The sequence below is a fragment of the Podarcis cretensis genome (assembly GCF_951804945.1).
Source record: "Podarcis cretensis genome assembly, chromosome: 11".
NCBI lineage: Eukaryota > Metazoa > Chordata > Lepidosauria > Squamata > Lacertidae > Podarcis > Podarcis cretensis.
The window spans coordinates 24,185,785-24,208,663 of NC_137180.1; the positions used below are offsets into that span (position 1 = coordinate 24,185,785).

Below are 22,879 nucleotides of genomic sequence, written 5' to 3' on the forward strand. Positions count from 1 at the left end.
AATGGCTCAGTTACTTTCCTATCTGAGCACCTACCCTTGCATGCAACCTTAATCTTATTCTTGCAACAAGATAAACATTGCATAAAGAATTTACATGGTTTTAAGTTGAGGCCATTAACAATATTCTTCGTCCTAATTACATCAGCAAAATTCAAGTGTCCCAGAATTCTGTGCGCCTCATGGACACACCCAGAATGTGGCCTTACATTCCTCAACCCCTGGCTTGACTGTGCTGCTCTGCAATTTATAGGCGATTGGGAGTAGGTGCGAAAATACAGTCTATATAAACCATCAGAGTCCCGGGCATACAATAGACGTTTGTTCCCCTCAAAAAACTCACACATTGAATTTAAGAAACGCACACTTATGCCTTGACGAGCAAAACACCTTACTGATAATAAATTGTCCACTGATGGGCAGTAAATGCAGTTCGCTATTGTAATGTTTAAAGAGTCAAGTTTAACAGTACCTCTGCCAAGTGACTGCAAGACTTGTAAATTGGCTAAATGTACATTACCAATTTCCTCTTCGAAAGAAATAAACAAGCTTCGATTGTTGCAAACGTGGTGAGAAGCTCCTGAGTCCACAATAAAAGAATTCCACTTGGCACCTTTAATTCTTTTATGATCTGCAGTCCGAGCATGAAAAGCTCGCGGCTCATTTCTGTCTTTACGGTGCGATGTTGGCTGCTGAGATGAAAACCGTGACTGACGAGCAGAAACAGGCTTAGGAGTACTTTGCTTTCTTTTGGATCTGCAGTCCTTTGCAAAATGTCCTTGCTTATTGCAGAACCAACAACGCTTTGCAGCTTTAAATGCAGTCGCATCACCAAAAGGTTGCATATGGCGTTCCTCATTACTTCTGGAAATAGGAGTGCTTATGGCACAAGCCTCCCTTCTATCCAACTCGCCCATTAATCTTGCCGTTACCCCTTCCACAGTTAATTGTGCTGGTGGGATGGCAGATATCTGGCTAGCTATACCATCAAAGTCCTCATTAAGGGAACAAAGAATGATAAAAACATACTGAATATCAGGTATGTCCATGTCCCTTCGAATTAATTCGCCACGTATTGCCTCCAGACGTCTCAAGTGTGCTGCCAAATCACCACCAGGCTGCAACTTCGTCTGGTACAGCTGCTTGAAAAACGTCAATGCAGACGCTGACTCCTTTCTAACATGCACTGCTGCAAGACTGTCCCACATTTCTTTGGCAGTTTTCTTATTCCTTATGTAGACTACTTGCTGGTCGCTGACTGCCAAATTAATTATCGCCCTGGCTTTCGCATCTCCTTTCGACCAAGCATTTGTTACAGGGTCAGGAGGGTCTTCAGTTACATAGGTCCATACTTCCCTAGAGGTCAAAAGTGCCTCCACCCGAAAAGACCATAAACTATAGTTCTCATCTGTTAGCTGTGGGAAGACCAGAGCCTTCTCAGCTTCTGGAACCCGGTCAACCATTCTGGAACTCTTCCAGACCCACAAAAACAACACTAACAGGAGAAGGAGTTTTCAAACCTTTCTCAGAGTCCAAAAATATGCAGTCATCCACTCAGCAGCTGGGCCCATAACCAAAGATGTTGGCTATTTGCAGTATGGTAGCGCTGCAGAGAGCTTGCTGGGGAGATCATGCATTAAAAAGAAAGGGACTCAAAAATAACTTAAGGTTTTAATTATGAAAAAACAAAAACTCCTTATACACTAAATACATTAACAACAAACCAGACCCAACCACCAACCCAACCCCCAGGGTAAAGGTAGAGCTAGGTGCTGCTCCTCATATACTCCATGCAAATGCTGACACACCTTAATCAATGCAACTCAGCAGCACCTGCTATGTTTCACAGCTGTAAAGCTGGGTCTCGTTATCTTGCTCTGGCCCTTGCTCTGGCCCCTTAAAGACATACACATTAGGTGGAACAATGATGAACCTTTACATTTAAAGTAACCATTCAACAATATTAAGCTGAACACATAATTTAGAAGAACCGTATTTCTTTTTTAGGTGCAGCTAAGGAGTTGTGCAGATCAACATTTGAAATATAAGAGACTGTAGAAAAAGCTCAAACAGTTGCTACGGACAAGAGAGGCTGTCTAGGATTGCCTGTGGGATGGGATACAGCTGTATTCCACGATGATTCCAACTACGTATCTAGCCAATTACTTAGCCACTAATTTTTCCTGTTTCTATTAAGGTCTTATTACACATGTTGTTTTGAGTGTTTCATGAAAGGGTCACAGCAGCTACAAATGGTAGTACTATTTATCATTAAGAACCTACCTTTAGACAGAGCTTCCTTATACTTCTCTTTTGCAGAATTTACTTCCTTAATTAATTGTCTATAAGTAGATTTTAATTTTTCCAATTCTGTTTTTGTAACCTAGCAAGAAAAAACAAACAAACCAACAAGAGATGTGTGAGGACACTCTTTGGAGAGAAAAAAGGTGTTTCAGCCACATGCTGAAAGGATGCACAGCCTGTCCTACACAATCAGACACAGCAATTCACACTCAAACATTACCATTCCTTAAGTGGAGCACTACCAAGCAGAAGTATTTGGGCAGCTTCAATAGACTAGCATTTGAGCTGAACCTTGGATTATATTTTTCAGAGAATAAGCCGCAGGGATACTATTTAAATATTGATTAGTTCAAATTATTATTCTATTCCAGTAAAAGTGTTCAATATAAGGTAACATTCTCTCAGAAATCCACCAATGCCTTTAATCACATAGCAGCGATGGGTGATTTGGATTGCTAAATTTCCGCTACAAACTAAATAAATCAGAATAATGATTGAATGAGATACCTTGAACATCTCTATTTAAATATTGATTAGTTCAAATTATTATTCTATTCCAGTAAAAGTGTTCAATATAAGGTAACATTCTCTCAGAAATCCACCAATGCCTTTAATCACATAGCAGCGATGGGTGATTTGGATTGCTAAATTTCCGCTACAAACTAAATAAATCAGAATAATGATTGAATGAGATACCTTGAACATCTCTGCCTCAATTTGCTGGTAAACACCTATGTAACTCTTCTTGATTTGCTGCTTATCTTTGATCATCATGGTAAGTCTATGTAATGGCCCAGCATTCAAGTCTTCTGCATGTGTTTTCATGATCTTGCTAAGCTGTTCTGTTTGCTGCACAATGAGCAGCCAGGACTTGAGAAAACAAGAGATGAGAGCTTATTTGTTATTGTCTTAAAAACAAAATTAATTGTCTGAGTTTAGATTTATTTATTTTTTACTGTAGTCTGTAGTACTAGAAACATAGCAATAAAGGTCACTGTACAGTAGGAATACAAACATCTGACTGCATTTGTGGATTCTACACACAGAATTGTCACCTGACAATACAATTATACACAAAATTGGTGTCATATTGCAAACACTTACCAGTTTCAGGAAATAAACACATTGAAAGGAAATCATTCTACTACTGAATTCCAGCAGATCGTGGGGCCAGACACTGTCTCTTAGCCTAACCTACCTCACAGGGTTGTTGTGAGGATAAAATGGGGAGGATGTAAACCATATAAGCTATCTTGAGCTTCCTAGAGACAAGAGGGCCAGAAATGTAGCAATAAATGAATTACTGGAAGGTTTGAAGTACAGTTTAGATTTAGAAAAAGACAGTGGGCACAATAGGCTACATTCACAGCATAATTCTATGCATGTTTACTCAGATGTATATCCTACTGAGTCCAACAGGACTTACTCTAAGGTAAATGGGTACAGGACTGCAGCCTCAAACTACAGAATAAAACTATTATGAAACAGAATTGAAATTGGCCTGATACATGTTTTGAATAGAAAATAAGAACTTTTTTTCCCTCCCAAGAATCTTTGGATCATAAAATGATTTATCTATTAATTTAATAAAACTGTAATTGAAGAACAGAGATTGCAAAAGTGATAATAAATAAAACCTGCAGCGAGTGCCATTAATGTTCCAAATAGACCCCCAAAGGTAGCTGAACAGAAAAGGCGAAGGAGATATTATAATGAAACTATCATTCTTACAGGGAAAAGAAGCCACACTACTAATGCTCAACTTTGAGTGTAACTAAAAGTACTTCTATTTATCCACTGAACTGATTTATATTGCTAATAAACCCAACTAAAGCAATGTGCAGTTCTTATTCCAATGCATATTATTAACATGTTATTTCATTTTACGTTTTTGTGAGCTGCATTTCATTAATGCCTTGAGAAGATGAATCTGAATTAGAAAAAAACCACAAGCAGATGTCAAGATAAACCAGCCTACTCTGTTAGTAGCTCAAGTACACAGGTACCAACATAATTCAATCAATGCCACAATAGGTACAGCATACCTGCAAACCGTGTTATATCTACCTTTTTAGAACATTTATCCAGTAATGTAAAAGGTAACGGTGAATTTATCCTGTAAGTCGGGATGGGGGGGGGGGAGTTTATTAATCTCCACCCTTGCAGAATGGCAAATGTGATACAGGATGGGGAAAGCTACAGGACACAGCAAATGGAAGAGACCAGAGTGGTCCGACTACGCCATAAAAACATAAAGTAATAATAGTCTGCTTTATCAGGCCAATGGCCTATCCTATCTAATTCATCATCCTGTTCTCACAATGGCCAACTAGCTGACGGTAGAAGTCCCATAAGCAGGACATGAATGTAGCAACACACTGCCCACCTGTGATTTCTAACAACTGATATTCAGAGATATACTGACAGTGGAGGCATAGCATAGCCCTCGTGGCTAGTAGTTACTGTAATGATTTTCCAAAGGTATGGAAAGCAGAGACTGAGAGACAACTGACAGCAAGAGAATGCAAACCCATTGCAATGGGCTACAGTGAGGATGTCTGTTAGGAGAGGCAGTATGAACGTCTTTCAATCCATAGAGTCTGAAATATATATATGACTTCAGTTCAGAGATTGCCAACCTGATTAGTCTCACCTCAAAAACATTCCCCCACCCAAAAAAACCCTTTAGTTTAACAACACCCAAACATACATTGAAATCCTAAGGGTGGTTATATAAGTCCAGCCAGTCAATAGTACTTATCTAAGTATGATTAGGACTGCAGCCTTAAACATTATTACACCTCTTGGCTATAAAATTTACTATTTGCAAATCTAATACACAAAAGTGTGACCAATTCAAATTCCTCATTTTTCTTACCTTAGATACATTACTAACATAATCCAGTTGTGAAGTACTCTCTTTGTCAACCTGATTGCAAAGATTCTGTAAAGTGGATGCATATTCCTTGTCACTTTTTATTCTCATGGCCATAAATTTCTTCACCGTTTCTAGCAGCCGTAATTCCCAATCTTGCAGTTTTACCAATGCTTCATGAGAATACTTCAGGTCACTTCCAAACCCCATCTTTTATAAGGCACTAGATTTTCAAGGGCCACTAGTGAGAGATTCTTCTGGTCAACACATCTGTAGACAGAACAAGACTAATGAGAAAGATGTCAAAAAGCAGAACCTATTAATGCTATATTTCCATGGCAATGATTCTGTGTCTCACTAAGACACTTAAAACAAGAAGTAAGCTCAACTATTCTTCTAGAGAGGCAGTTTGTGGCTTTGAAAATGTTTAAATTATCAAATTAGGTCTTCTCCAGTCCACAACCATCACCCACCCCTGCCAGCTCCTTCTACAAACATACATGGACTGACTGGAAAATGTCACCAAATGCCCCAAAACTGCTTTGTGTAAGCAGCTTGTCATCAGCAATATACTCTGAGTCCAGTTGGCTTTGAGGACAACACAAGTACACTATTCCAGAGCCATTTAGAAGTCTTTGGGCTGTTAATACAGCCAGAACCAATAATGTTCTTAGACTACAGACTTAAAAGTATGGACCATACACAAAGAATGGGGAAGCCAAACAGTTTGTAGCATTCAAAAATGCCAGCTGGTCAAGCTTTCTCACAACTTAGCAAAAATCAAATGTTGAGAGATGTTTCTTTATGAGAAACTGCTTCTCAAATTAGAGTATTTAATAAATAACATTTTTTCACAATAATGACATAGTTGCATAGTAATATATTCCTCACAATGTGCTACCTGCCAATATTTAGGATTTGCATGCTGTTGTTTTTAAAACAACAAACTTGTGCACAATTACATCAGCCCCAATTTATTACATATAGTTTATAAGAAGTTTAAAGCTCACTGAAAGGAGGAAGCATACATTTAAAAGGAAGCACAAATATCTCTATCAGCAGCATGAGTGAAAAAGCTGAAGTGAAATGAGACAGAAGTTCTACTTAGGACATAACCGCTAGGACATAACCACAAAGCATTTGCTGGGAAATTCTAATTTTTAACAACTGCTGGTAAGTGCCCTAGATAGGACATACCAGAAAAGAATGAAAATGACACAGACAGAAAGAGAACAAAATTTAAGATACGTACCTTTAAAAAAAGTTTTCTTCCCACAAATTTATTCTTCAACACTTGTGCCGTGGTCCTTCATCCAGCACTTTCAATTCCCTGTTCCGGTTATCCCGTCTATACAAAACAAAAATATTGTATGATCCAGTTTGCCTACAACACTAAAGGAAACTTCATGAATCCTGAAGAAGCAGACACTGCACTATCAGGCTTCATGTCAGCAGAAAGAAATACAAGTAGTTATGCCTGATCATTCACACCAACTCCAATAAGGTTCTTCGCCAACTTTCGTCAGATTGGGAATCCTGTTGCTGAGGCCACCAAACCCTCCCTCTGTTCTACCAGACTTGCTGCTGCTCACTGACATACCTCTGGCTCCTCCAGGGAACCTTGCTTTTTGCTCAACACACCTGCATATTCTTTGGCCTGATCACTTGCAGGGACCAAAATGTAAAATAGTAACACTCCCACCGGCTTGCAAAACGTCATAATCACAAAGATCTGCACACTGTTAACAAAGGCCCATGAAATTCACTTGCTTCCGTTTCTGTCAATATAACTATATAAGTACATAAAAACCACAGTTGCTCTGTCTCCCTGACCATAATAGTTCATATCCTTTACAACTGACTGTCAAATATTGAAGTCAATAGCATTGAGCATTGTGCCAGAATTCTATACGTAGTAGACAAAAAGAGCAAACAATATAAATCCAAAATGTACATTCCTGAAACTTGCAGGGGAAAAACCCACATTTCTCAGCAGACTCAGTGTTGACCAGGGATGAAACACAAACAGTATAAAGCAGGTTCTTCAGTGTTTGGAAGTGCCCCATCTGTATAACCCATGACAAAAGTACCTTTGCTAAAGACTCCTACGTAAATTTAGCAGGCATGGAGCAAGAAAAGAGGTCTTCTTATGAATCAGTAACTGGTTTAGAAACAGAACGGAGAGAGTAGGAATAAACGACTGGTTCTTTCAATGCAGGGACATAGAAAGCACAATCCTGCAAGGATCAGTATTGTGATCTGTGCCTTTTTGGCTTCTTCCCTGAATGATTTAGAGCTTGGGTTGAGGAGTGAGATAGCCAAGTTTGCTAATGATGCCCAATTGTCCAATATGATTAAAACAAAAAGTTGCAGTTGGCAAAGGGCACTTCTAGCCACTGAGGCTACCTGAGCCTCCAGTGGCAGATCTGGACTTCATTGGCTATCACCCCATTTATCTGTACTGACAATAGAATTGCGTGTTTTAACGTCTCATGATATTGCATTGTTTTTATGGTTACCAGTATTTGAACTTCTTTGTGATCACCAGATTCCTCTTATGGTTAGAATACTTTGTATAACACAGTATTGTGATTATTAACCCAAAACAAATAAAACATTTCATTCTTCCTGATGTCAACAAAGATGGATTTAGTTGCCACTTGCAACTGCACAAAACAGAAATGGCAGCAACAAATGAAAAGGTTTGCTTCAATAAATAATAAAACAAAATAGTGTCTGAACAATTAGACTTCAAGTATTATTGGAGAAATTAACCCCTATTACATATGATCAAAACAGTGGATTACTACAATTCTACAAAATTATGAATTAATTTTTTTAAGTACTATAGTGACAGATAAGGGCAAAGGCCCATTTTTTGCCAATACTCAAGAACACACTCTTCTATTCTCAGTTTTATGCAACCTGGCTTCTAATAATTCAGATTTAACTATGCATATAAACTGACCTATATTTAAAGTTCTAACGTAAAGTTTCTTGTCATAATCTCTTCTAGTCACTCATATTTTTCCTAGATGAAGTGGCATGAATAAACTGCTAACTAATAAAGCATCATCTTATACATTAAAAATGCTATAGGTGTAACTGTTCTCTTGTTCACAATTTGGGTGTAGCAGTCAGTCAACATAAGCACCCATAAATATACATAATGTACTCTAGAATACCGTTATTACATCCTCAACAACTAAGTCAGAAGTTTGAAATGGCAACTATGATAGCCTATAAAAACTGCCTGCTATTGCTTTTATAGACTACTTGGCATGGATCCTGACTTTGCTCCTTTCAGTAGCAGCATTCCCTGAGCAGAAGACCCCATTTCAATTCAAGCCTCTATGCTGCTGTTGTGGAGTCACTATGATCCAGATGCATAATGAAGCACTATCCCAGCACTGTACAGTTCAACAATGTACTGGATATAGATGTTGTAAGGTTGTGTGATCAAATAAAAGTCCCATTATCAGAGTTATTTGAAAGTGTCAACAAGTACGGTATATGGATAGGGATGGATACTTGAGACTTGCAACAAGTTTTTGACAAGGTACCTAATTAGATTCCTGTCTAAACCTAAGCCATGAAATAAGAGGCAATGTGGAATACAGTGGTGCCTCGCAAGATGAAAATAATCCGTTCCGCGAGTCTCTTCGTCTAGCGGTTTTTTCGTCTTGCGAAGCATCCCTATTAGCGGCTTAGAAAAAGGGGGGGAAGGGAAAAAACTCGCAAGACTCTTGCGAAGCAAGCCCATAGGGAAATTCATCTTGCGAAGCGCCTCGAAAAACGGGAAACCCTTTCGTCTAGCGGGCTTTTCGTCTTGCGAGGCATTCGTCTTGCGGGGCACCACTGTAATACAGTTGTTTGATTTATTCTCGTTTTATGGCATCAATTTAGCTGTTGATTCCAAAGTGTTATTCTTTAAACGCTATCTCTACTTTGGGGAGTGGGGTTGGGTTGGTAATGATGTTATTGTTTATTTAGTTCTGCTATATCTGAAAATCAATAAAATATGGTTTAAAATAGAGAAGAGGTCCTCTGTGGATCAAGAATTGGTTAAGCAACAAGAAACAGAATAGGAATAAATAGGCAGATCTCCAAATGGAAGGATGTACAAATGGAACAAGCATCAGTATTGGGACCTGTGCTTTTTAACTTGCTCATAAACAATAGGACAAGTTAGGTGTTCTAGTCTGCTGATGATACTAATCAGCACCCTTAACAAACTACAGTTCCCTGGAGTCTTTGGAAGACACCACGACTGTTTGAAATGGTATGATACTGCTTTAAACGTATAGTGCAGATACAGTACAGCCTTAGAAGCAGAGATATAAAATAACCTTTTGTCTGTCCATGCAGTTCCTTTGCTCCTCCCTTCTCACAAGCCACAATTAAACCAGGAAGTCTCTAATTAAACCAAAACTTCCCCATTTCATTCAAACCAGGAAACTATAGTTACCTGCTTCAGCAAAAGCTGGGAACATACACCAGTTTCAAACAATGATGTGAGAAGCAAAGGGCACCTTGAACTGTCCTAACAAGCTCATAGGCTTAACATTACGTATTCTGTAGGAAATAATGCAACTGATGTTGAGGAATGGTGGATAAAGCTACCATGCATGGTATCTACACAAAAGTACAAGAGAAATTTCATTCAGTAAGCTTTGTCATCTTCCGATCTATCATGTGCCTGATATCTTTACAGACACAGAGACGAAAGAGACATTAAACCAGGGGCGAAACTAGGCTTTATTTCACCTGGGTCAAAGATCCGGTTTGGCATCCCGCATGCACATTTATGTACACACACGCAGGCTGGGAGCCTTCACTCAGGGCAAAAAAACCCCAGCTAATTGAAGTCAACTGAAGGCCCTCATTATTGCCATAGTTTGCAGGGTCAGTGCTCCCCGCACAAGCACAGAGATATGATATAAGCCACTGGTGAGCTATAAATGTGAAGGGCCTTGATCTACTGGAGACAGAGTGCCACTGCTTAATCCAGACAAAGGGAAGAGGAGTTGCAGACTGCAGTTTACAACAATTTTAATATGAAATTACAATTCCTTTGGTTGTACAGTCAAACCTTGGTTCTCAAACGGCTCCGTTTTCGAACGTTTTGGCTCCTAAACACCAAAAACCCAGAAGTAAATGTTCCACTTTTCGAACGTTTTTCGGAACCTGGACATCCGACACGGCTTCTGCTTGAGTACAAGAAGCTCTTGCAACCCACTGGAAGCCACGCCTCGGTTGTCAAAAGTTTCAGAAGTTGAACGGTCTTCTGGAACGGATTACATTCGACAAACAAGGTTTGACTGTAACTAGTGCTATTTTTCTAGAAAAAGAGGTGCTAGAGCTCACCATGAACACCTCCCTTGTTCTCTTATAATGGCAATAGCACCCGCCTGAGAGGTGCCAGAACTCAGTTCCTGTGAGTTTTGGCTGAAAAGAAACCATGGCTGTCACCTAATCAAAGGAGATATAAATAGAGTTGGGGCGATAACACAACCCTATTTAACACCTGATCCCACTGTGAATGGTTCACTTTGAGATCCATTGTAATCTGTGATTGTTGCTCTCATATTATCATGGAGAAGCCAAAGGATGTTTACAAATTCATCTGGGCAGCCAATTTTCAGAAGGATAGTCCACAGGGCATTATGTTTTACAGTGTCAAAGACCTTAGTCAGGTCAATTAATGCTATATACAGGGGTTGGTTTTGCTCTCTGCATTTTTCTTGAAGCTGTCAAGCAGTATAAGTCATGTCCACTGTCCCCCTAGAACATCAAAAACCATTCAGGAAGGGTAGCCTCAGATATTGTTAGGAGACAGTTTGCTAAGATCCTTGCAAAAATTTTGCAGGTCACAGCTAATAAAGAATTGCCTCGATAGTTTCCGCAATCCGTTCTATCACCTTTTTAAAAGAGATTGATAATTTTGGTATCCCTAAAGTCTGCTGGGATCGCCTCTCTCTCCCAGATTTTTTCAATGAGTTTGTGAAGCTGTTGGTTAAGTTCAATTCCACCCACTTTGAAGACTTCGGCAGGTATCCCATCAGGTCTGCTGCCTCTGTTTTTTTTTCATTTGGTTAATAGCTGTAGACAACTCTCCCAGATTTGGAGATACTGCAAGCTCATCTCTAATTTGTTTTTGCAGAATTTGTGAGGACCTCAGCAGCTATGGGGGAGTTGCATTTAAGGAAATGCTGGTAATGTTCTTTCCAGAGCAATGCAATAGCTTCTTTATCTTTTAGAAGTGTGGTACTATCTGTTGAACATGGGGGGGGGGGGCATATACCATGGTTTATTGGCCCAGAGATGGTCTTTGTGGCTTTAAGCAAACTCTGTGCACACTGAATGTCAGTAAAGTGCTAGATCTCTTGAGGGGTTTTTTTATCCAGCAGGTGTCCTTTAGCTCTCTGGTTCTTCTTTAAACCTTACCTTTAGCGTTGGCATAGGTTTTTTTTCCTAAGTGGCACAGTTTCTATCTCTTTGCCAGATCTGAAAGGCCTTCCTTGTCAATAATCTGTTCAATCTCACTGTCATTCTGATCAAACAAGTCCTGGTGTTTCTTGGTTTGGTATCCAATAGCGCCCCCATCCTGGGAATCAGTAGAATGAAACCTCATATCCTACATACCCCCACAGCCTTGGAAAGAACTGTGGCTGAAATGTACCTAAACTTACATCTAACACACCTCATGGCAAATGGGGACAGGAACTTATGTTAAGGACCAGGGTTAATGCTTTGGACTCAGTAATCAGAGACTCTGATTTTACTCCATCTTAACGTTATCATTCTGGTTTTAAATTACTGTATTTTTCGCCCTATAGGACGCACTTTTTCCCCTCCAAAAATGAAGGGGAAATGTGTGTGCATCCCTTGGGGCGAATGCAGGCTTTCGCTGAAGTCTGGAGAGCAAGAGGGGTGGGTGCGCACCTACCCCTCTCCCTCTCCAGGCTTCAGGAAGCTATCCGCAAGCCTTGGGAGCCCGCAAGAGTTCCCGCCGGTCTCCCAAGGCTTGCGGAGAGCTGCCTGCATCCTGAAGCCCGGGGCGCGCTGAGTAGCACGCCCCAGGCTTCGGACAGATATCCGCAAGCCTGGGGAGACTGGTGCGACTTCCCGCCAGGCTCCCTAGGCTTGCGGATAGCAGCCTGTTCTGGGGGCTGGGGGGGAAATAATTTTTTTTCTTTATTTCCCCCCCAAAAAAACTAGGTGCGGCCTATGGGCCGGTGCGCCCTATGGGGCGAAAAATACGGTAAGTATAAAGACTTTTGGAATAGACTATGGTGGCAACTATATTACAGAATATTGACATCAACTGCTGATATTGGCTTCTGCATCTCAACACCATCTGCCAGCTTGATTTAGAGCAAGGGAAAGAACCTGTGGCCCTCCAGGTGATGCTGGATTCAAACTCCCACCAGGTCCAGCAAGCATGGCCAATGGCCTGGAACGACAGCAGTGGTAGTCAAACATCTGAAAGAACACGAATTTTCCACCACTGTTTTAAAAGGTATTTTCACTTCAGTTTTCAAAGGCCCATGTTTGCGTTTCTAGGGAGTCACCCAAGTATTCAGAAATGACTACTTTGTTTTTTGGGTGGCTCCATTTCTTTTATAAACTGATAAGCAGTCAACCAACCGAAATTGCTGTTTCAAGCAATGACAGACAAACCCAAGTTTGTCAGCAGAAGCTAAGCTTTCTGTGGTTTACTTTTATGTATCAAGGCATTTTATTTTACATATCCAGGTGCAGAGAGAATTCCATGCGGGGGGAGTACTGGTAACATAGGAAGCTTTATGAGTCGGACCATCAATCCCTATAAGTTAGTTTTGTTTGACTGGTAGCAGCTCTTAGGGTTTCAGACAGCAGTGACCCAACATTGATTTTAACCCACTCTGCAAAAAAAACACATTTAACAACATTTTATTGCTTTGACAGCAACAGGTTCTTCACAGCACTTAACCACTTGATATTTTAAGTAATGCATCACATTTGAATCATTTATGATTCAAATTGTTTCTATACAACACTCTGAAGACAACAACAGAAAGGCACTGAAGCACAAATTGATCTGCAGCTAAATGAAAAACCTACTCTACCTGCTTAACTAGTTTTCTTTGTGCCACTAGTCTTCTGTGACACTACCAAAAAACAAAACTACATTATAAACCAATAGATCCAACTGGTAAGTCCTACCAGAGATGGGTCCCATTCCTCCAAATTATAAAACTCAAGCACAAAACAAGCAACTTGTTTCTGCCAGGACCACTGCTAAAATTAAATAAGTAATAAAAATAAAAAATATATGAAGTGTTCTACTACCTCATTGTGTAAAAGTACATTACCTTCAACAGCCTCTTTCTATAGCTCTAAGAAGCCCGAGTAAGAGTTCCACTCTTCCACTACTGTGTACAAGCAAAAGTTGGCTCAGGACTGCAATACCTCACAGACCACTTCTCTCTATATCAGTGTTTCCCAACCGGTGTTCCGCGGCACACTAGTGTGCCGTGAGACGTTGCCTGGTGTGCCGTGGGAGGGAGGCGGGCGAGTCGGGCGGCGAGAGGCCTTAGGCGCCCTGCAGAAAGGCGTCCTCTTTGTGGGTGGGTTCTCCCCCCTCCCTTAGCGCATCGTATTTAGTTGGGGATTCTGGAGAGGGGGGCGGGGGCGCGCTGGCCCCGAGCGGAACAGAAGCGCCGTCGTCCCCACCTCCCTCTCCTCAGTAGCTCCAAGCCGACTGACTGAGGGTGGGACGCGGCCAGCGGCGTCCTCTCTCTCTCTCTCTCCGCCTCCCAGCACCGCTTTTCCCGAGGCGGGCCTGGAGGCTTGGCGGCCTCTCAGCGGCTCATGACGGGCGTCCCCGAGGCGGCAGGGGCTCTGCGAGAGGGTGCGAGGGATGCGTGGTGGTGCCTGGTGACTTAAGAGGGCGACCTGCTGCCTCTCTCTCTCTCCCCTCCCTCCCCTCATGGGCACGGAGTCCCCGGCACAGCTTGGCGCTACTACAGCTACAGCTGCTGCTGCTCCTGCTTGGATGAAGGCGGCTGCTTCTTCCTAACGCCCAGCCTCTGAGGGACCGCAGTCTCCCGCCCTCTTTTTTTTTTTTTTTTGGCGGGATGCTGAGGTAAAGGATCCCCTCGCGCGCGGGCGGGCATCTCTTTGGGCAGGGCACGTGTGGAGGCTTAAGGTGGGGAGTGTGGAGGGGTTGCCGCTTGCGAGGCGAGGGTTCATACTGTATTGGGCTGCGGTGTGGGCAACACGGCTCTCCAATGGCCAGCCCGCGGAGGAACATTGAGTTGGAGCATTTCGAGGAGAGGGACAAAAGGCGCACTGAATAAAGTATTTTATAATTTTTCATATTTCTGTTTACTTACTATTTCATAATAAAGTAATTATAAAATACTTTCTTTGTGTTTATTTGATTCCTATTAAAGAGAGTTACTTTATATATAGTCAATATAGGCACAGAGTTAATTTTTTAAACATTTTCTAATGGTGGTGTGCCTCGAGATTTTTTTCATGAAACAAGTGTGCCTTTGCCCAAAAAAGGTTGGGAAACACTGCTCTATATGAACCTAACCAAACCCTGAGATCATCTTCTGAGGCCCTTCTTCATGTGCTCCTCCACAAGAGGCCCGGATCCGGGGTGACAACACAAGAATGGGATTTCTCTTCAGTGGTTCCCCATTTGTGGAAAGCTCTCCACGGCTGATGCCTTCATTATATGCCTTTAGAGTTCAGATGAAAACGACTTCTGGGTCGGCGCCATCGCCGAATGGCGGACTCCCTCCGAGCTCCGGAGGGAGTCAGCTGGGTAGGGGTCGGGTCCTGCCGTGCCGGCGACGCGGGGACCCTCAAAAACCATGGGCGGAGATGCCCATGGACTTGGTGACTCGGCGGGCACCGTTTGCGCCCCCCCGACCCGCGAAGGAGCCTTTTTAAAGGCTGCGGAGCGGGGTGTGGTGCTGTGAGTCCAATGCTTCCCCTGCCCAGCGAAGCCGCATGCCATTCGGCGGAGAGCAACGACTTCTTCTTTGAAAATTTTGGATTTGGACTAAAAGGAACAACCCGTGAGTAAATTGATTGGACTTAAAAGGGAAATTTGATCTTTGAATTTGGAGCGAGCGGGGGGAGTGCAAAAAGGAAGTCCGCCCCCCCCTGTTGTAGATGGCTCAACGCAAGGATTTGACAACTAAGATCGAGAGATGAACTTGTTTACCTGAAAAAAATTTTTAACTTCACAAAGGGAAATTACAATAATTGTGCTGGAGGAGAAGACTGATTTGTGGGAACTAAAATGCAACCCCCCCGGGAACCGGGAACGATCCGCTATGAGAGACTGGTGAAGAGACACAGAAACTTTGACAGCTGTCAAAGTAGCTGTCAAAGCAGGAAAATAAAAGAGAACTTTGTTACGATGGCTTTGCTGGTTAGATTTGTTACAATTTGGACATAAATTATTGGAAATAAAGGCAACAAGTTATTTGACTTTTGGGTCTGATTTTGAAAGAAATTAAGTTACCATATTCCCTCTAGAGGGAGGCTGGGACATTGCAACAGTAGCAGCAAGTGGAAAAATACTATGAATTTGAGCAGGATCTGTTATCTCTTGGGAAAGCTGCAAAAACGAAGCATTATTTTGTCTACAGAGGTTTCTATACTAAAGGAGACAATGGATTTATCTATTGAAGAAAGGAAGGGACTTGACGCAAGTTATGTTCCTGAATAACAAAAGCCTCTGTGGAGAACAAGAAGTTTCTGAATTAGAAGGTTTCTGCAGCAGAACAGGAAAAAGCAACCTGAGGAATAAGAGCTGGTCCAAATTTGAAGCCGGAGTATTTGGAACATCCAGACTTTAAAAGGACCAAGAAATAGAATTTAAGTTAGACTCTTAAACATAGAGGTCTGGATGGAAGAACAATGACTTTTTCTGAGAGTTTTTTCGAGATTGGACTTTCTGAAATTAAAAGCTATCAAAAGACGGCAAAGTGGAGTTGAGATATAGACGTGGATACACCAGGCTGGCAGTAGACAATGGATGAACTTTGGGGATTGGAACCGGGGAATGGGGGGGGGGGAGAGATTTGGAATCCAAAGGCTGTAAAATTATATATTATTTCTTTCTTTTCTTTTTTCATGTTTGTTGTTTGAAAATAGGGGAATTCGTGGAAGGGAAATGGGGTCGATCTTAGGGAATTATATAAAATATAAGGAGAAATGGTTCATTAAGATAAATAAGATAAATTAATTTGGAATAAATGGGTTATTTAAAATTACAAATAAGGTTTTAAAATTTGGGGTAAGAATCTGTGGAATCAATTTAAGGGAAATGGAATACAAGAGGGGGAGGGGGGGAAGTCCGGGAAAGATGCCACTTAAACCAAGTGTAAATCATATTTGTTTTTTCTTTCTTTCTTGCTATCTTTCCTTTTTATTCTGGAAAATTTTTAATAAATATTATTTAAAAAAAAAAATAGAGTTCAGATGAAAACGTTTCCTTTCAACCAAGCCTTTGGCTGATTAACATCCAACACCCTTTAAAACATGTTGTGGAAGGGAGAAATTATTGGTTTGTTTTTGTTCTTATTTTTATTATGGATTTTGTGTTTTTTATATTGTATTTTTATATTGTGAACCACCCTGAGATCTATGGATGAAAGGTGGTATACAAAGTTAATAAATAACTAAAATAAAAGTAATTATATTCACAGTATTGAATCATAGAACCAGGAAAATGTATTTTCATCTCTCCCCGCCCACCTCTCCGAGTTCCTCTGTTCAGCACACCAAATTTTGACTAGTGAAGTGAAGCCTTATCTTTCACATAGATGAAACCCTGTCACCATCTCTGGAAGGAGGTAAGCACGCTTAGGAATCCCATAGTCCATACGGTAAACAGGGGTAAGTGTTCATTGACGGGTGGAAGGCCAAGTAACCCCAAAAGTGCCTTAGAGTCTTACCTGCCAGACCCAACCACTTCCCCACTTAGGGGATTACTCTTAACCACTCATCAGGTTCCATCCCAAGTTCTGGGCAGCCCTTAAGCAAGACACATTTTGGAGACCCCCTCCCACCTGCTCACCCACTAGCCAGCACAATCCTCAAAGCTATGCCATCAAGAGAGAGAAAGCTAACTAGTAGGCACAGGTTACATGCACTCTCTAAGGCAGGCATGGCCAAACTTGGCCCTCCAGATGTTTTGGGACTACAACTCCCATCATCCCTAGCTAACAGGACCATTGGTCAGGGATAATGGGAACTGTAGTCCCAAAACAGCTGTTGGACCAAGTTTGGCCATGCCTGCTCTAAGGGAAACATTTGGGGGGACGGGACAGGGGCTATACAGAACTGCCCAGAGACAGTAGGGCCACCACAACCCACTTGCATTTGTGTTAATCTATACCACCACAGCCCCTAGCAGAAAAGCACAAGTAGGCAGAGACTACACAAGAATCAATTGCCTCACCCTTTTAGTCACCTGTGTCCTCATTCTTGGTGGTTCAACAGCAGAGATTGTGCAGAGGGCCTAGAGTAATGCTAAAAGGCAACTGAGTAGGGACAGTAGCAGGTTCTGCTCACTCAGATATCTCTCAGACAGGCTGAATGATCCCTAGGGGAAAAGCAGGTAGAAGCACGTAGCAGTTGCTCCTCTCACATTTCTGTGCATTCCCTTCAGGTAGTGCAGAAAGGACTAAGCGCAGGGGAAGAACAGAAAGCAAAAGAAGGGAAGAAATTACTACCCCTGCCCTATTGCTTCCATCCCCAACTAGTAGCACAGCAAGTAAGATGGAATGCTGCTGCAGATCGCTCACTGGTTCTTACTGTTTGGGTGACAGAGCAGTGGCAAATGGGCACAGGAAGGGCCACCCAGAGCTAGTAAATGGAAATGACCATCACCTCTACTCAGATGCCTACCAGCACTGCGTTAATGGGCTAAACACCACTCACTTTCACATCTCCGCTTTGCTTTCTAAGGTCAGCTATTAAGAGAAAGCAAGAGGGGAAACGAATCTTTCAGGCCTCCACATTACAGAGCATAAGCAAATGAGCAGAAGAAGCTGCTGCTCTTGCAAGGCCCAGCTCTACCTTCCTGCAATTCAAGCCCACCACTTCTTCCCACTATGCCTTCACTTGTTCACTCTGGCAAGAGAGAGAAAAGACCCACTCAAATGCCAAGCGGGCACTTCCCGGTGCTCTTTCCTGCAGGAGAGGGTGCTGCCCTTTGCATGACCCATAGCAGAGAGCACCGGTCAGGCCCGGCGGGTGGGGGGGGGAGTGGGGTGCGCCTCCTTCACCCCCGAGTCTGAGGTGCCAGTCTGCCCCCCTGTCGCCGGCTCCGCCCCTCCTCCTGCGGCCGCTGACAGCCTGGAAACCCAACCCCGGAGCTTCATTGTTCCCGGCACTTCCTTCGCCCGGGGGTCAGGCGCCCCACCAGAAGGCGAGGCAAAGGAAGGACGAAACCCACCCGCGGCAGGAACCCCGTGGGGTGCCGGAGAGAAACCCGCCCCGCGCGCCCCCGGAACTGTCTGCAGCTGCGCGGAGGCGGGTGAGGCACCTACGAGGGACCCGCCCCCCAACCTCCCAAAACAAACGAGCCCAAGGAAAAGGAGGAGGAGGAGGAGCAACACCACCACGTCCTCCTTGCTTCCTCTCTGTCGCCCTTTTGAAAGCGCCCCCCCACACCTCAGGCCTAGGCGCCCCCTCACGACCCCGGCTCCAGTCCCCTCGCCTCAGGCCCCTGCCACCCGCCGGCCGCAGCCAGAGCACCAGCCCCACCCGAAGGACAGGCGGCCCCGGCCCCGCGCGCGCGCGCGCGCGCACCCGCCGCCGCCGCCACTGCTATTCTTAATTCTCTTATTCTTATTCCCCTTCTCCTCATCCCCATCATCTTCCACCTACCTGACAAGCGGAGCCCCTCCACCACAATACGCCCGTCGCCGGCCCCGCCTGGCTCACGTGACGGCGCGCCCGGGCCAATCCCGCGCCCGCTTTGCCCACCCCGCGGGCAGCCAATCGGAGACCGGTGACCCAGCTGCCGCCGGCCAGCCAACCCCGACGCTCTCGCGCGCGATCCGAAATGGGCCTAGAGGCGCGCCAGCCAATCGGAGAGAGGCGAGGAAAGAGCCGCTGCTCAAACCCCGCCCTCGCGCCGTGACGGCTGAAGACGTGAGGCGTCGGGGAGGGGGAAGCGTCGACTTCCTCTCAGGGAGGGAGCGGATCGGGGATCGAGTCCCCTGCCGGGAAAAGGCCGGCGGCGAGTGCGGGGATGCCCGTCGCTTTTCCTGCGGACGAGCTCGGTCTCGATACGCGCCGCCGGCAGCTGGGTCCGCCCTTAGTTTCGCTTGGGCGGCTTGCTTGCTTGGGAAGAATCCCGGCTGGAGACTATTATTATTATTATTATTATTATTATTATTATTGACTATTATTATTATCATCATCATCATCATCATCATCATCCACTCTGGGCTGCTTCCAACATGTATAAAAACATGGTCAAACATAAAAAGCCTCCCTATATGAAATATACTCAGAGTCGCAAAGTGATTTCATGCTCTTTATTCAGCTCATAGTGGTGAGGAGGAATGAATGTCCCCTCAAAGTATCTGCTTTATATACATTATTTACACAATGGGCTGCACATGATTGGCTAATTCCGGAATTCTACTGTAAGCCAATCAGGTTGTGGATTCACTTCAATCTGGAGCATGATTGGGTGGTTCCTGCCAACCAATCATACTGCTGCATTGTTCTAGGACCAATCAGACTGCTGCATTCTGAATCCTATTGTTCTAGGACCAATCAGACTGCTGCCTTTTGGATCCTATTGTTCTAGGACCAATCAGACTGCTGCAGTTTGGATCCTATTTGACTCAGTACATAACACCCCTCCCCTCTAAGTTCCAGTCCTGCCCGGGAGGTCGCATTCATAGTCCTCAAGGTACGCTGGCGGCCTACGTGTGCGTTGCGGCCTGGGGTGTTCCCTGGTCCGGGGTTCAGGTTCTGGCTCGTGTTCCAAGGATGCTGGCTGTGATGGGGCTGTTTGGTCTGGCGCAACCGGCTCGCTCAGTCGTGGTTCTGGTTCCGGTGTCCTTTCAGCCTCACGGGTCCTCTCTGTATTTACTGATTCTGCCTCTCCTGCTGGCCCCTGCTGCTCTATGGGCCTCACTGCCCCACTGTTCCCTTGGGACTCCTCTGACCTGTCCTCCTCCTCCTGGTTTTCTCCCGGGAATCGTCGGCGTATCTGGTCGCAGTGGCGGCGCCAGCATTGCCCCCCATCTGTTAGCACCTCGTACGACACAGGGCCAGTGACCCTGGTGACTGTGGCAGGTACCCATGCAGGGCCTGCTCCAAAATTCTTTGCGTACACTGGGTCCTGGGCCTCGAAGGTCCGGGGGTTCCTGCCTTCCCCCACCACTACCTCATCCTGAGCTCTATCGGGGTGAAGGCGGTCCAATCTGATTGCAAGGCGCCAACCCATTAGTAGTTCAGCGGGGCTCCTGCCAGTCGTTGAGCTGGGGGTGCTGTGCTGTGCTAGAAGGAATGTGGCAAGGCGGTACTCCCAATCCCCTTGCGTCATGCGGCGAAGGGTTTCCTTGGTGGTCCGCAACATGCGTTCTGCTTGGCCATTGGTGGCAGGGTTGAATGGCGCCGAACGGATGTGGCGGATGGCGTTCTGCGCTGTGAAGGTTTGGAATTCTCCTGACGTAAATGCAGTCCCGTTGTCTGAGACGAGAGTGTCAGGGAGCCCGTGGGTAGCAAACAGCCTGCGTAGTACCCGGATGGCTGCGGACGTAGAAGTGGACGGTACCAGTGCGACTTCCAGCCATTTGGTGTAGGAGTCCACCACTATGAAGAATGTTTTCCCCTGAAAGGGGCCAACGAAGTCCACATGCAGTCGTGACCATGGTGCTCGGGCGGACTCCCAGGACTGGACTGGGGCCCTTGGGGGATCCGGGCGGGATTCTTGGCAGGCCTGGCAGTGTTTGACCCAGGCCTCTATCTCTCCGTCGATCCCCGGCCACCACACATAACTCCTGGCAAGGGCCTTCATTCTTACTACCCCTGGGTGTGTCTCGTGTAGGGCTGTGAGGACCCTTTTTCGGAGGGGCTGGGGAACAACGACCCTGCTTCCCCATAACAGGCACCCCTTGTGGGCCGACAGTTCATGTTTGCGGGTTGTGTAGCCGGCGAATTCTGGCCCGGGGCTGTTGCTGGGCCATCCCCTCCACACCCAGTCCAGGACCCGGGAGATGACCCTATCTTTCTTGGAATGGTGTGCAACTTCTTGTGCCTGAATGGGGCGGTCAGGAAGCAGCTCCAGGCTCATAACCTCTTGTGCAGGTGCTGGGTCAGGGCCTGTTTCCGGTAGTGGCAGCCTGCTGAGGGCATCCGCATGGCCCATCGCCTTCCCAGGGCGGTGAATCAGTGCATACTGGTAGCTGGTAAGGAAAATTGACCACCTGAGGACGCGAGGAGACAGCACTTGGGGGGTCTGCTTTTCGGGGGCAAACAAGCCAAGCAACGGTTTGTGGTCAGTCACCACGGTGAAGGGCCGCCCGTACAAGAAATCATGGAATTTTTTAACTCCCTTCACGATTGCCAGACCCTCCTTGTCGATTTGTGAGTAGTTCCGCTCAGTTGCGTTGAGTGTCTGGGAAAAGTATGCCACCGGTACCTCTCTTCCATCTGGGAGCTGGTGTCCCAGGACAGCGCCAATGCCATAGGGCGAGGCGTTGCATGCTAGCACCACCGGCAGCCTCTCGTCGAAGTGTGCCAAGACCGAGTTTGAGACAAGCAAGTCCTTGACTGCCTGGAATGCGGCCTCCTGGCGCTGGCCCCACACCCAAGGGGCCCGCTTGTCCAGGAGTCTGTGTAGGGGCTCCGCTACCGCCGCCTTGTGGGGAAGGAAGGAATGGTAAAAGTTCAATAGTCCCAAGAAGGCCTGAAGTTCAGTCTTGTTCTTGGGCGCTGGGGCATCACAAATGGCCCGTACCTTGTCCCCAGTCGGGTGGACCCCTTCTGCGTCCACCATAAATCCCAGAAAGTCCACCTGGGGCACTCCTAGTAGACATTTTTCCCGCTTCACCTTGAGACCTGCTGTCTGGAAACGGTGCAGAACGGTGCGGAGGCGGTCCTCAAACTCCTCTGGTGTGGGCCCGGCAATCAACACATCATCGAAGAAAGGGGTGACGCCAGGAATCCCTTTAAGGAGAGAGTCCATTAGATTCTGGAATATGCCTGGTGCCACGCTGACACCGAATTTCAGCCGCTTTACCCTGAATGCTCCTCTGTGCGTCACAATCGTCTGTGCCTCTTCTGTGGCCTCATCTACTGGCAGCTGTTGATATGCTTGGGCCAAGTCCAGCTTGCCAAAAATTTTCGACCCAGCCAGGGTGGCAAGGACATGGCTGACCACTGGCACTGGGTATGCATGGGCCGTGAGGGCCTTGTTTATGGTACATTTGTAGTCTGCGCAGATGCGGACTGAACCATTAGGCTTGACAGGTGTGACGATTGGGGTTTCCCAGGGGGCATTAGGCACCGGTTCCAGCACTCCTTGCTCCATGAGCCGGTCCAATTCCTCGTCTATACGGGGTTTCAGGGCGAACGGGACCCGGCGGGCCTTGAGCCTGACCGGTCGTACTGCGGGGTCAAGCTGTAGAGCAATGGGGGGGCCCGTATACTGTCCCAATTTCC

At 45.2% G+C, this 22,879-nt stretch overlaps 2 protein-coding genes across 5 annotated transcripts in view; one reads left to right on the forward strand and one right to left on the reverse strand.

Annotated features, from left to right (window-relative positions):
- FER (FER tyrosine kinase) overlaps nucleotides 1–19,177 on the reverse strand; it is a 165,065-nt gene extending 145,888 nt beyond the window's left edge. For 2 of the 4 annotated variants that reach the window (XM_079995439.1, XM_079995438.1), the window contains exons 1-5: nucleotides 19,082–19,174; nucleotides 6,429–6,524; nucleotides 5,180–5,446; nucleotides 2,998–3,171; nucleotides 2,281–2,380 (exon numbers count right to left, since the gene is read on the reverse strand). In XM_079995439.1, coding sequence (XP_079851565.1) covers nucleotides 2,281–2,380; nucleotides 2,998–3,171; nucleotides 5,180–5,386 — 481 coding nt within the window. In that variant the 5' untranslated portion in view covers nucleotides 5,387–5,446; nucleotides 6,429–6,524; nucleotides 19,082–19,174. Of the gene's footprint in view, nucleotides 1–2,280; nucleotides 2,381–2,997; nucleotides 3,172–5,179; nucleotides 5,447–6,428; nucleotides 6,525–19,081 lie in introns of all 4 variants that reach the window. The other 2 variants (XM_079995441.1, XM_079995440.1) reach the window with 2 other exon arrangements.
- LOC307226668 (general transcription factor II-I repeat domain-containing protein 2-like) overlaps nucleotides 12,421–22,879 on the forward strand; it is a 662,775-nt gene continuing 652,316 nt past the window's right edge. Inside the window, exon 1 of the mRNA XM_079995539.1 lies at nucleotides 12,421–12,440. The gene's annotated coding sequence lies outside the window, so the exon portion shown is untranslated. The remainder of the gene's footprint in view (nucleotides 12,441–22,879) is intronic.